Genomic DNA, 13,804 nt, shown 5'->3' on the forward strand with positions numbered 1-13,804 from the left:
GTGTATGTACCAGTTTTCTTTATCCAGTCTATCGTTGATGGGCATTTGGGTTGATTCCATGTCTTTGCTATTGTGAATAGTGCTGCAGTGAACATACACGTGCATGTGTCTTTATAATAGGATGATTTCTGTTCCTTTGGGTATATACCCAGTAATGGGATTCCTGGGTCAAATGGTATTTCTGATTCTAGATCTTTGAGGAATCTCCATACTGTCTTCCACAATGATTAAACTAATTTACACTCCCACCAACAGTGTGAAAGTGTTCCTATCTCTCTACAGCCTCACCAGCATCTGTTATTTCTTGACTTTTTAATAATCACTATTCTGACTGGTGTGAGATGGTATCTCATTGTGGTTTTGATTTGCATTTCTCTGATGATCAGTGATATTGAGCTTTTTTTCATGTTTGTTGGTCACATGAGTATCTTCTTTTGAAACGTTTCTCATTATGTCCTTTGCCCACTCTTTAATGTTGTTTTTTTTTTTCTTGTAAATTTGTTTAAGTCCCTTGTAGACTCTGGATATTAGACCTTTATCAGATGGATAGGTTGCAAAATTTTTCTTCCATCCTGTAGGCTGTCTGTTCACTCTGATGATAGTTTCTTTTGCAGTGCAGAAGCTCTTTAGTTTAATTAGACCCCATTTGTCAATTTTGGCTTTTGCAATTGTTTTTAATGTTTTTGCCATGCAATCTTTGCTTGTGCCTATGTCCTGAATGGTATTGCCTAGATTTTCTTCTAGAGTTTTTATAGTTTTTGGGTTTTACATTTAAGTCTTTAATCATCTTGAGTTAATTTTTGTATAAGATGTAAAGAAGGGGTCTAGTTTCAATTTTCTACATATGGCTAGCCAGTTCTTGGAGCACCGTTTATTAAATAGGGAATCATTTCCCCATTGCTTGTTTCTGTCAGGTTTGTTGAAGATCAGATTGTTGTAGGTGTGTGGTCTTATTTCTAAATTCTCTGTTCTGTTCCATTGGTCTGTGTGTCTGTTTTTGTACTAGTACCATGCTGTTTTGGTTACTCTACCCTTGTAATATAGTTTGAAGTTGGGTAATGTGATGCCTTCATGTTCTTTTTGTTTAGAATTGTCTTGGCTATATGGGCCCTTTTTTGATTCCATATAATTTTTAAAATAGTTTTTTTTTCTTCTAATTCTGTGAAAAATGTCAATGGTAGTTTAATGGGAATAGCATTGAATATATAAATTACTTTGGGCATTATGGCCATTTCCATGATACTGATTCTTCCTATCCATGAACGTGGAACATTTTTCCATTTGTTTGTGTCCTCTCTGATTTCCTTGAGCAGTGGTTTGTAGTTCTCCCTGAAGAGGTCCTTTACTTTTCTTGTTAGCTGTGTTTCCAGGTATTTCATTGTCTTTGTAGCAGTTATGAACAGAAGTTCATTCATTATTTGGCTCTCTGCTTGTCTGTTGTTGGTGTATCAGAATGCTTGTGATTTTTACACATTGATTTTGTATCCTGAGACTTTGCTAAACTTACTTAGCTTAAGAAGCCTTTGGGCTGAGAGTGTGCGGTTTTCTAGATATAGGATCATGTCATCTGCAAACCAAGACAATTTGACTTCCATTCTTTTTATGTAAATACCTTTATTTCTTTCTCTTGCCTGATTGCCTGGCCAGAACTTCTAATACTACATTGAATAGAAACGGTGGTTGGGCTGGTAGCTCACACCTATAGTCCCAGCACTTTAGGAGGCCAAAGCAGGCAGATCAGAAATTCGAGACCAGCCTGGCCAACATAGTGAAACCCTGTCTCTACTAAAAATACAAAAATTAGCCAGATGTGGTGGTATGCACCTCTAATCCCAACTTCTAGGGAGGCTGAGGTGGAAGAATCACTTGAACCCAGGAGGCGGAGGTTGCAGTGAGCTGAGGTTGCACCACTGCACTCCAGCCTGGGTGACAGAGTGAGACTCTGTTTCAACAACAACAAAAAAGAGAGTGGTGAGAAAAGGCATCCTTGTTTTGTGCCAGTCTTCAAGGGGAATGCTTTCAGCTTTTGCCTGTTCAATATGATATTGACTGTGGGTTTGTCATAAATGGCTTTTGTTATTCTGAGGTGTGTTCCTTCAATACCTAGTTTATTGAGAGTTTTTAACATGAAGGGATATTGGATTTTATCAAAAGCCTTTTCTGTGCCTATTGAGATAATAATGTGGTTTTTGTCTTTAGTTCTGTTTATGTGATGGATTATGTTTATTGATTTGTGTATGTTGAACCAGCCTGGCATCTCAGGGATGAAGCCGACTTGATGGTGGTGGATAAGCTTTTTGACGTGCTGCTGGATTTGGTTTGCCAGTATTTTATTGAGGCTTTTTGCATCAGGGTTATTGGCCTGAAGGCTTCTTTTTTGTTTTATCTTTGCTAGGGTTTGGTGTTAGGATGATGCTGACCTCATAAAATGAGTTAGGGAGGAGTCTCTCCTTTTTAGTTGTTTGGAATAGTTTTGGAAGAAATGTCACCAGCTCTCTTTGTGTCTCTGGTAGAATTCAGCTGTAAATCTGTCTGATCCTGGGCTTTTCTTGCTTGGTAGATTATTTATTACTCCCTCAACTTTATAACTCGTTATTAGTTTACTCACTGACTCAACTTCCTGGTTCAGTCTTGAGGGGATGTATGTGTCCAGGAATTTATCTGTTTCTTCTAGATTTTCTAACTTATTTGCAGATAAGTGTTTGTAGTATTCTCTGATGGTCATTTGTATTTCTGTGGGGTCAGTGGTGATGTCCACTTTATCTTTTTTTGTTGTGTCTATTTGATTCTTCTCTTTTTTCTTCTTTATTAATATAGCTAGCGGTCTGTTTTATTAATTTTTTCAAAAAAAAAAAAAAAAAGAAAAGCTCCTGGATATGTTGATTTTTTTTTTTTTAAGGGTATTTTGTGCCTCTGTCTCCTTCATTTCTGCCCTGATCTTAGTTATTTCTTGTCTTCTGCGAGGTTTGGGGTTCGTTTGCTGTTGGTTCTCTAGTTCTTTTAGTTGTGATATTAGGATATCAATTTGAGATCTTTCTAGCTTTTTTTTTTTTTTAGACAGGGCATGGTGGCTCACGCCTGTAATCCCAGCACTTTAGGAGGCTGTGGCAGGCAGATCACTTGAGGTCAGGAGTTTGAGACCAGCCTGGCCTACGTGGTGAAACCCCATCTCTACTAAAATAAAATAATAAAAAAAAACAACACACATACACACTAGCCTGGAGTGGTGGCACGTGCCTATAATACCAGATACTTAGGAGGCTGAGGCAGAAGAATCACTCGAACCTGGGAGGCAGAGATTGCAGTGAGCCGAGATCATGCCAGTGCACTCCATCTTGGAGAACAGTGAGACTCTGTCTCAAAAAAAAAAAAAAATCTTTCTAGCTTTTTGATGTGAGTACTTAGCGCTATAAATTTCCCTGGTAACACTGCTTTAGTTGCATCCCAGAGACTCTGGTTCATTGCCTCTTTGTTCTCAGTTTCAGAGAACTTGATTTCTGCCTTAATTTCATTATTTACCCAATAGTAGTTCGGAAGCAAGTTGTTCAATTTCCATGAAGTTGTGTGGTTTTGAGTGAGTTTCTTAATCTTGAATTCTAATTTAATTTCACTGTGGTCTGACAGACTGTTATGATTTCAGTTATTTTGCATTTGCTGAGGAGTGTTTTACTTCTAATTATGTGATCAATTTTAGAGTAAGTGCCATGTGGCACTGAGAAGAATGTATATTCCATTGTTTTGGGGTGGAGAGTTCTGTAGATATCTATCAGGTCCACTTGATTTAGAGCTGAGGAGAACTGTTACTTTTAAAGAAGTATGTGTGTATATATTCCTTGTATGTCATTTTTTTTTAAGCTGAAAACAAGTGTTTTAGATTGAAAGAGCAAATAGTGTTGATTGCTTTGATGGGTTTCAATTTACTCTACTGGCTTTTTTTTTTTTTTTTTTCAAAAATGTTTCAAAATCTTTATTTTTGCCTCAGAGATGTTGAATTTCTTATCTACTTAGTGTTGAAATTTGGTGATGGGAAATTGACTTTATTGTTTTTAAATTTTCTATACATGATTAAAAAATAGACACATATTTCTGAAAAAAATCTGTTGTATTTTTCTATAATTTTTTTTTTTTTGGCAAGTCTTTTTTTTTTTTCATTTGTTTAAAAGATATTCGTAATTGCTTGTTGAAACATTTTTAATGATGTCTGCTTTAAAATCCTTGTCAGGTCCATGAAGCATCTATGTCATTTTAGTATTGGTGTCCAATGATTGTCTTTTCTCATTTCAGTTGAGATTTTCCTGGTCTTGGTATGATGAATAATTTTTAATTACATTCTGGACATTGTGGGTATCATGAGACTCTAGATCTTACCGAAATAGTCTATTTTAGCAGTGGGGGAGGGAGGTGCTGCTGTCGGGGAGAGATGAAGGTCTACGTTACCTACTCTGCCTGCTTTTACTCTCTGGAGTGGATCCAATGAGGGGGCTCGTTACTGAGTGAAGGTGGAATTTTATGCTCCCCACAAGGCCGCTGCTGACCCCTCCCTGGTTGTGAGGGAGAGGGGCCACCTTGTTACTGCTCCACCTGGCTTCCACTGATGCCTCCGTTGGTTGGGGGCTAATTATCACCAGAAAAGGGACAGAATCTCAACTCTGTCTTCTTTGATAGCACCCCACTGTGTGTGAGGTTGGCTGGGAAGAGGAGTACCTCATTTCAGGCAGCTAAAGGTGGCAGCCTAGGCTCTCCATTTAGTGTAGGGAGGCGGGAAGTGGGGCCAAGATTTGTTCCCTTCTAACTAGCTGGAATATTAATGTCTTTGGTCAGAGAGAACATGCTTTTCTTGGGGCTTTGTTTCTCTTCTTCTTTTGGCGATCCTGGCTTGCCAGCCTCTCTAGCACTCACTCCAGGATATGTGAGGCAAAAGCAAAACCCAGGAAATGCTGACTCGTAGTTTCTTGCATCCTGAGATTCTGTCCCATCATCCTTTTTCTCTCTACCTTTCAGAATCTTTGTGTTCATTTATATGTCAGGTTTCAGAGATTTTAGCTGTACTTAGCAGAAGGAATAGAGAGAATTTATGTACTTGCTTTTAAAAGTTATTTTTTATAAGTTAACTTAGATATTTTTAGCAATTTATGTCAGAAAAATGTTTTCGACCTGGTGTGGTGGCTTACACTTGTAATCCCAGCACCTCGGGAGTCCGAGGTGAGCAGATCACCTGAGGTCAGAAGTTCAAGGCCAGCCTGGCCAACATGGTGAAACCCTGTCTACGAAAAATACAAAAATTAGCTGAGACAGGAGAATCCTTTGAGCCTGAGAGGTGGAGTTTGCAGTGAGCCAAGATTGTGCCACTGCACTCCAGCCTGGGTGACAGAGTGAAACTCCATCTCCAAAAAAAAAAAAAAAAAAAAAAAGTTTTTGAATACATAAACCAACAGGCTTTTTTTGCTTGCAAATATTTCAAGACTCAATTAAAATATAATGGGAATGTTTAAAATAAGTGAAATATTATAATCCATTAAAATGATATTGTAAATTTGAATTTATGACATGAAAAGAGATTCACAGTATAATAAATGAAAAACAGGTTTCAAAATAATGTTTGTATTAACTATATAAATGTGTATATAAATATATGTACATAGGTGAAGATTTAGAATGATATAAGGGGATGTGTCTCTGGGAAGATAGAAATTTTTTGTTTATTAATTTATGCTTTTTGCTTCTGGAGAGTTCTTTTGTATAAAGCATTGCTGGATTTTAAAATAATGAAATGTAAAACTTCTTAATTTATTTACAGTGAATAAAAATATATTTTCACAATATTTTTCTCACTGGGATATTGTAAATTTTGTTTCTTTTCAGAGTTCACAATCTACTTAAGCATCTGTGATCATTATATTTAATATCTTACAGGTTCCTCTACCTGGCATGAAATGGGTAGATAATCACAAAGGTGTTTTTAATGTTGAAGTTGTTGCTGTTTCATCTATCCATACACAAGTGAGTTTTAATCATTTTAATTATCAAATGTCACTTAAATAAGTTGAACATATTATTTAATACTTGTGATGCCAGTTTTGTTACCTGTCATAAATCTGTAATTGCTATCAGATATATGAGAATATATGTCAGTTAAAAACATACAATGTAAAATATCATTGAATGTCAACAAAAGTGAACATTTTGTTTTTCAAAATGTAATTGACTTCATTTTGAACAGTTAAGTGACTTGCTTTTTCTAAGTTTCTGGTACATGGCAGAATAATTGGAATTGAGAAACCATCATCAGCTTACTTTATTTCTCATAGGCTTGGTTATTTCAAATGGAAAGAATTTTTAGGGATTATTTGTTCCAAATGCGTTATTTTTGGAACATACCAAGTTCTAATAGGTTTTATACATCCTTTCTCTGCCTGCAGTGCTTTTCCTCCTGGTATTCATTTGACTTATGAATTAGAGTTTCTCTTTTCCTCAGAGAGGTCTTCCTTGGTTACTCTTAAACATAGCACCTTCATTACTGTGTGTCATCTTACCCCTGCACTTATTACTGCCTACGCTCAGCTTCTCTGTTGCACTTTGACTCTGTCATTCTTTCTGTTTGTGTGTGTATATAACACACATACATACACATTTGTTTATTATTTCTTTCCCTCATTAGACTGTAAGTTCCATGAGATCAGAGATGTTACCTGTCTAGGAGAGAGCTATTGGTTCAAGAACCTTACAGTGTTACATGGGAAAGTGTAAAAAGTATGATGAAATAAGTACAAAGTTACATGTATTAACTAAATTGTTTAAAGTACAGAGGGAGCAGTTATCTGTTCTTCTAGGGACTGAGGTGTTGCATTTATAAGTAGGCATTTACTACACACAGAAAGGGAGAGTGGGCAACTCAGATGATGAGTAGCGAGTGCAGAGTTACAGTTGTCTAAGGACCAGCAGGTAACCTGATGTGATAGTAGTAGTTTAAAGTGCATAGGAAATCATGATACATGAGAATAGAAGAGCAGGCTGGTAATAGATTATGAAGGACCTTGAATGCCATAGAGTCCAGGTAGATGGTAATTTCTACCCTAAATAAAGAACATGAGAGAAGTACATTCAGGGCCATGCTAAGGGAAAGGAGTTATGGTACCTGTGAGTTCTTTTTGAATGTGTTGAGTTTGAAGTGCCTATGTGCTTCAGATGGAGGTATCCTATACGTGGTTGTAATTAGTTTGGAGTTTAGGTTTGGAGATAATGGAATAAGTGTGATAGCTTAAACTATATTGGTAAATGTGATTTTCCATGGAGGATAAATATGTAGACTCAGAAGAAGCAAGTATTTAAAATGAAATTCAGGGCTTCACTAACCTATAAAGGGAAAGGGGTGGTGTGGAGGGCTTCCCAAAGCCACCTCAGGTTCAGTGATTTGCTAGGAGGACTTACATGACTCAATGTACAGTCATACTCACAGCTATGATTTATTTTAGTGAAAGAATGGAAAGCAGAATTAGCAAAGGTAAAGGCTAATGGGGTGAAGTCCAGAGGAAACAAAAAATAAGCTTCCAAGAATCCTGTCCCAGTGGAGTCACGTGGGGCAAGTTGAAACAACATATGTGAAATGTTGTCTGCCACAGAAGCTTAGTACAGACTCAATTCCCAGGGTTTTTACTAGTGACTTGTCACAGAGGCACCCTTTGCCTATGTGAATATGTCAGATTCCCAGAAGGAAAGTAGGTGTTCAGCTTATACCATATTGTTTGCACAAACAGTTTAGGCACAGTGAGCCATCTGTCAATGGGAACTCCCCTGAAATGTAAGTTCCCAGTCATTTAGCCCAAGGCCATACTCATAAACAGGACTTTCAAAGAATATCTGTCTTAAACCCAGCATGTTATTTCTTTTCTGCACAGTGTGGTAGGGGGAAATAAGAAGACATAGCACCTCTATGCTATCTTTAGGAAAAAAGTTGATAGTATGTAAATTTTATTTAGCAGTACGTGGGTAGACCAATAAAAGAGTGACTCCAGTATTGTAAGATGTGGCGATGAGTTTGCCTTGTATCCAAAGGCCCTGGAGCTGAAAGACAATAAATTAATAATGGACAAAAGTAGGTTACTAATATGCCTGCCACAATAATTAAACTCCAAACTAATAAAACAAACTAAAACTAAAACTAAAAAAAAAAAAAAAAAAAAAAAAATTCTTACTTAGTATCAGTAATTAAGTAACTGGTAATAGTATTTGAAGTGATGATTTTATAATAATAAATTTAAATAGATGTATTTAACTGGAAACAATGTTTGTTTACCTATGTGAACTTTTTAGTGTTATCAATTAATATTACATACTAGTGGTCTGTGGTCGTTTAGAATTGGGAAATTTATAGTTATAAGTGCTTAGTGCTTTTGTTCATTCTTTGTTTTAGGATCCTTATCTTGACAAGTTTTTTGCTCTGGTCAATGCTCTGGATGAACACATGTTCCCAGTACGAATTGGGGACATGCGAATCATGGAAAATAACTTAGAAAATGAATTGAAGAGCAGTATTTCAGCACTGAATACATCTCAGTTGGAACCAGTGGTCCGATTTCTTCATCTTCTGCTAGATAAACTGATACTTTTAGTTGTTAGACCTCCTGTCATTGCTGGCCAAATAGGTAATTTACTTTTGTTTGGGGATGAGTCATGAAATTTATAACTTGACATTTTTAAATTTTGTAAAAAAAAGAAAAATAGAACCATGATTTCTATTTGTTATATGTAAGGACTGTATTTGGTTTGGGGTGGAGGATGTTGTTTACTTGTTTATAATGCCAGAAAATGATAACTTTGGTTTTCATAAAATGTGTCCTATAGATATATACTCAAATTATAGAAGCAATTTATTTATTTACCAAATATTTAGTAAGCACTTACAATGTACCTGACACTGAGAGGCACTGTTCAGGTCATGGTTTTTGACTTTAAGATCTCACAGGCTAGTTAAGAAAACAGGCAAACAGGTAAATCATGTTGTAATTTATAGGATGTATAATCTACCTACTCTACATTTTCATTCATCTGCTTTCCTCCACTTAATGCAGCTCTTCTTCTTCATTTACTCAAAGTCTCTGTAGTCTCTTTTTCTTTTCTGTCACGCAAATCCTGCAAGGAAGTTGAAAGAAATTTCAGCTAAGCAGGTAGCATTTTTATGTTTGAGTAGTGGCACAAAGGAGAGGAGTATTCAATTACTTGAGTTTTTTTAAGGGAAGTCTTATAAATAGAATTAATTCCTGGGTTGGGTATTTGAAGATGAATAGGAGTCTGACAGGTAAATATTATTCCAAGGAGATGAAACATCACGTGCATAGTACACAGACATAAAATGAACTCAGAATGAATTTGGGGGAGGAAGTATATGTAATTAGTTATAAATTGGAGGATTGATGAGAGGTAATATGGAGAGTGGGAGATGAAATTGGGTCTTCCACACTTTAGGAAATTGAGACTATTTTTCTGTAGGGAATAAATAGCCTTTAAAGGATCTGGTCTTAGTTAGGGAAGTAACTTGACCAAGTTTGACTAGAAAAAGATGGCTATGTTATGCAGAGATGAGTTAAAAGTGGAAAAACTTGCAGGCAGGGAGACAAATTAGGAGTCTTACAGAATTTCATACAAAAAATGATGAGTTCCTGTTAAAGCGTAGGTGACAGTGGGATAAAGAAGAGGTAATGGATTATGAGATCATAGAGTATACAGTTACAGAAATTATAGAAGAAGAAGGTTTTAAGGAAAGAAAAAGGTTAGCATTGTTCTTTGTTGTAGATAAGTAAAATAATAGTAATAACAATAATTGAAAACACTTGCATACCATTTACTGTGTACCAGGAATAGTGCTATATGCTTTATTTATATTTGAAAGCAAAGATTCAAACTGGTTTCAGAGTCCCTCTCTTATCTAGTATACTTGAGAAATGTTGACTTGTGAAATTAACAACAGTAGTTTTAGTCTAAGTGAAGGTAGAAACCAGATTACAGGGAATTAAGAAGCAAATAGTAGATGGTAAAATAAATACAAGAAGCATATACTATTAAGAAGTTAGAAGAGAAAGCAGGGTTGAGTAGGGCAAAAGTGGCAACATTTCAGCATGTAAACATGCTGAGAGAAATCAGCATGTAAACATGCTGAGAGAAATCAGCATGTAAACATGCTCAAGGGAGAAAAATATATGGGGAGAAAAGAATTAATTAATAAAAATTCTGTGAGACAAGAGTGAATGTGGTAGATCACTCTTACATAAGAGAGAACACTACTTCCTTTGGAGAGGAGATAAAGTAGTTTCAGATTCTGATAAATTTGTAGGAAAATGTGAGGACTTTTGGCCAGATGTAGAGGCTCACAACTGTAATCCCAGCACTTTGGGAGGCCAAGATGGGAGGATTGCTTGAGGCTAGGTCAGACCAGCCTGGTCAACATAGGAAGACACCATCTCTTAAAAAAAAAAAAAAAAAGGGAAAGGAAAGCAAAGAAAAACATGAGGACTTTCATGCTTTCTACATTTTTTCTGTGAGATAAAAGGCAAGATTGCTAAGAAGGGATTAAGGAGGACCTGAATTTTGAGAGGGATTCTGGTAACTTGGAGCAGCTACTGTGAGAAAAAGGAAAAGGATTAACCAGAAACTCAGGTAGAATCACTTAACTTCACTCAGGTTTCTGTCTCTAGTCTCTTTCCCTTCTAGTTCAGTATATATAGATTAATCTTCCTAAATGACCATTTTATCTGGTTGTTCCACTTTTGGGAAAACTTAATTGGCCTCATTATCTCTTCATAATTTCCTGTCTTGATTAAATAAATCATAGACTCTCAGACCCTATTGCTCAAAGTGGCTGTTCAGTTTACCCATTTATTCAGTGTGCTATCTATCACAATTTCCCAATTTTTGTAAAATTATTGTTATATACTGACTTGAATGACCAAGTACATGTTGCTTAGCCTGGCATTTAAAATGCTATACAGTCTTACCTCAACCTGTTTTTCTAGACCTTTTTTTCCTTTGAATTCTTTTACACTTATTCCAATCAAGTTTCTTAGTCACTATTTTCTTATTATACGGTTAATATTTTCAATAATCCATTTTGTTGTTGATATTTTTAATTCTTGTTAAACAAAAGTAATATGTTTTCCTTTGTATGCTATTTAGATTTTTGGAGTAATCTTTAAAATGAGAAATTGCTTCTCAAGGTAGTACACATGATGAATTTTCCTTTTTCTTATCATACACTTTGTATTGTTCTACTAAACAGTAGATATCTGTTGAACATTGTTTTCTTTTTTGACTAATCAAACCCATATAATTTTCATCTTAAATTAGTAAAATGGGTTTTTTCTCATTTTGTTCAGGAAAGTATTTTTGGTTTAGTTAATCCAAGGTGTCATTAAAAGTCAATATCAAATTGTAATCATCTTTATACACTTACTATGTAAGCAGTATACTTAAAGTATGCAGTGATGACAAAACTGATCTTTGTGGAATTTACAGTCTAAAGTTAAAACAAAGGTATTTTCTTCTTTCTTAAAAGTTAATCTAGGTCAAGCATCTTTTGAAGCCATGGCATCAATTATAAATCGACTTCACAAAAACTTGGAAGGAAATCATGACCAGCATGGCAGAAACAGCCTTCTTGCATCATATATTTATTATGTTTTCCGCCTACCAAATTCTTACCCTAATTCATCTTCTCCAGGTATTTTATTCTTTTTACTATGAAACTGTCTTTCATAAATTATGTATTCATGTCAGTATTGAGATAGTTTCGTAGTCCATACTGTGATGCATTTATTCAGTAGCAAACATTTATTGAATACCTGCTAAGTACCATCCACAATGCTTAGGTGCTGAAGTTAAAGAGATATATAAGTTACATTTTTAGGCATCTTTTTTTATTAATACGGTTTTCTTTAGTTGCATTTGGAGTTCTTGGTTGAAATAAATTTTTAAAATGAACCTTGAAAATAACTTTGCCTTGGGAAACATTTTATTATTCCTTGTTAAGATAAAGAATTGCTTGCCCCTGTAATCCCAGCTGTTTAGGAGGCTGAGGTGGGAGGATCTCATGAGCCCAGGAATTCGAGGCCAGAGTGAGCTATGATATTACCAGTGCACTCCAGCCTTGGAAACAGAGTGAGATACTGTGTTTTAAAAATAAAAAAGACAAAAATAGAATCTTATATTTGTCATCTAGAATGCTGTAGGGCATTAAAGAAGAAATATGGTGGCTTGGTAATTTCCTAAAAACTCTTTCAAACCTACAATGATATAAAAGATTGTTCTTTAGAAAAGTTCTGATCTCTTTGTGGTCAGTGAAATAATATAACCTTTCTGAGTGTTGGAGCCTCAGCTCACATATTTGTCTCTATGACACTAATGATAATGGTAAGTGCCCTTTATCAGCTATTGGGAATGTTAATATTGGTAATGGTGACTAATAATTGTGACATTCATTATGAAAACCAGACATAATAGTAACATGATTTTAAGTTTTAGCCCAATTTATTTTCTTTACTTTATTGCAAAAAGAAAAGCAATTGACTTTTATATTCTGGTTTATAATTTCCTATCTTGATTTTTAAAATTACATCACTTGACATGAGTGTGTGAGTGATTATGTAATACCTACAGTGCTCCTCCATTTACTCTTTTATTCAGTACACTATTAGAATTCTACAGATTGTACAAAACATCTTTTTTTTACATGCTGACCTGAAAGATTGCATGAATTAATTAGGTAATAGGTATGTATTAATATCATTTGCAAATATGACATTCAGAAAGATGAAGATATGAAGATAGATTATCACTATGATTGCTGGATATTTTTGTGTTCATAGGGCAGAGTGAGTTATGATCTTGCCAATGCACTCCAACCTGGGCAACAGAGTGAGATCCCGTCTTTTAAAGATAAAATACAGGTTGGAAGATGGTATTAGGCTTGATTTTAGTCAGACAAAAAGGGAGTCTTTGCTTTTTTGTATCACTTGGGATCTTAAAATTATCTTTAGTTTTTTATATGTATATAATAAAGATATTATTTTGTTATTCACATTGTCACTGATGAAGATTGAGAAATAAAACTCTGTCACTTAAAGGATGTTAGCAATAATGAAGGTAGAGAAATAAACATGGTTTAATTTAAGAGATGTTAGCAATAAATTGGTGCTCTCACTAGTGACTATCAAGGGGCAGAGTAGGAGAGGTGGGAAAAAAGGAAGAGATACCAGCTGGAGCATCTTAGTTCCTAAATACCAACTATACTGAAGTGAAAGGGGGTGTGTGTGTGTTTGTGTGTGTTTCCTATTAGTTTTGGTTTTTATTGTATCTGTTATATACAGAGAAACACTGAAGGGATAATGATTTTATTTACAGTTCATATGGTTTTATAAACTACTGTAAAATAGAATATCTTTGTACAACAATCATTAGTTCTTGAGTGTTGTTTTCTTTCTTTCTAAAAAAATTTCCCAGTACTTCGGGAGGCCAAGAGAGGAGGATTGCTTGAGTCCAGGAGTTCAAGACCAGCTTGGGCAACATAGAAAGACCCCGTCTCTACAAAAAAAAAAAAAAAAAAAAAAGGAGGGAGAAATTTAGCTGGGCACGGTGGTGTGTGCCTATAGTCCTAGCTACTCAGGAGGCTGAGGTGGGAGGATTGCCTGAGCCCAGGAGTCCAAGTTTATAGTGAACTGTGGTCTCAGTGCTGCACTCCAGTGCTGCCTCTTAAGAAAAAAAGGCCCTTTCCTCTTAAAACAAAAGAAAGTATAATATGTTTTATTTAGAAGACCCT

At 35.4% G+C, this 13,804-nt stretch overlaps 1 protein-coding gene across 12 annotated transcripts in view; it reads left to right on the forward strand.

Moving 5' to 3' along the window:
• The window catches only part of DOCK7 (dedicator of cytokinesis 7), a 231,082-nt gene that overhangs the window by 121,714 nt on the left and 95,564 nt on the right, over positions 1–13,804 (forward strand). For all 12 annotated transcript variants that reach the window (XM_032296788.1, XM_032296789.1, XM_032296790.1 and 9 more), the window contains exons 19-21: positions 5,914–6,000; positions 8,411–8,642; positions 11,546–11,710. In XM_032296788.1, coding sequence (XP_032152679.1) covers positions 5,914–6,000; positions 8,411–8,642; positions 11,546–11,710 — 484 coding nt within the window. The remainder of the gene's footprint in view (positions 1–5,913; positions 6,001–8,410; positions 8,643–11,545; positions 11,711–13,804) is intronic.

This window comes from Sapajus apella, unplaced genomic scaffold, assembly GCF_009761245.1.
Source record: "Sapajus apella isolate SASKATOON/1434 unplaced genomic scaffold, GSC_monkey_1.0 scaffold36, whole genome shotgun sequence".
NCBI classification, from domain to species: domain Eukaryota; kingdom Metazoa; phylum Chordata; class Mammalia; order Primates; family Cebidae; genus Sapajus; species Sapajus apella.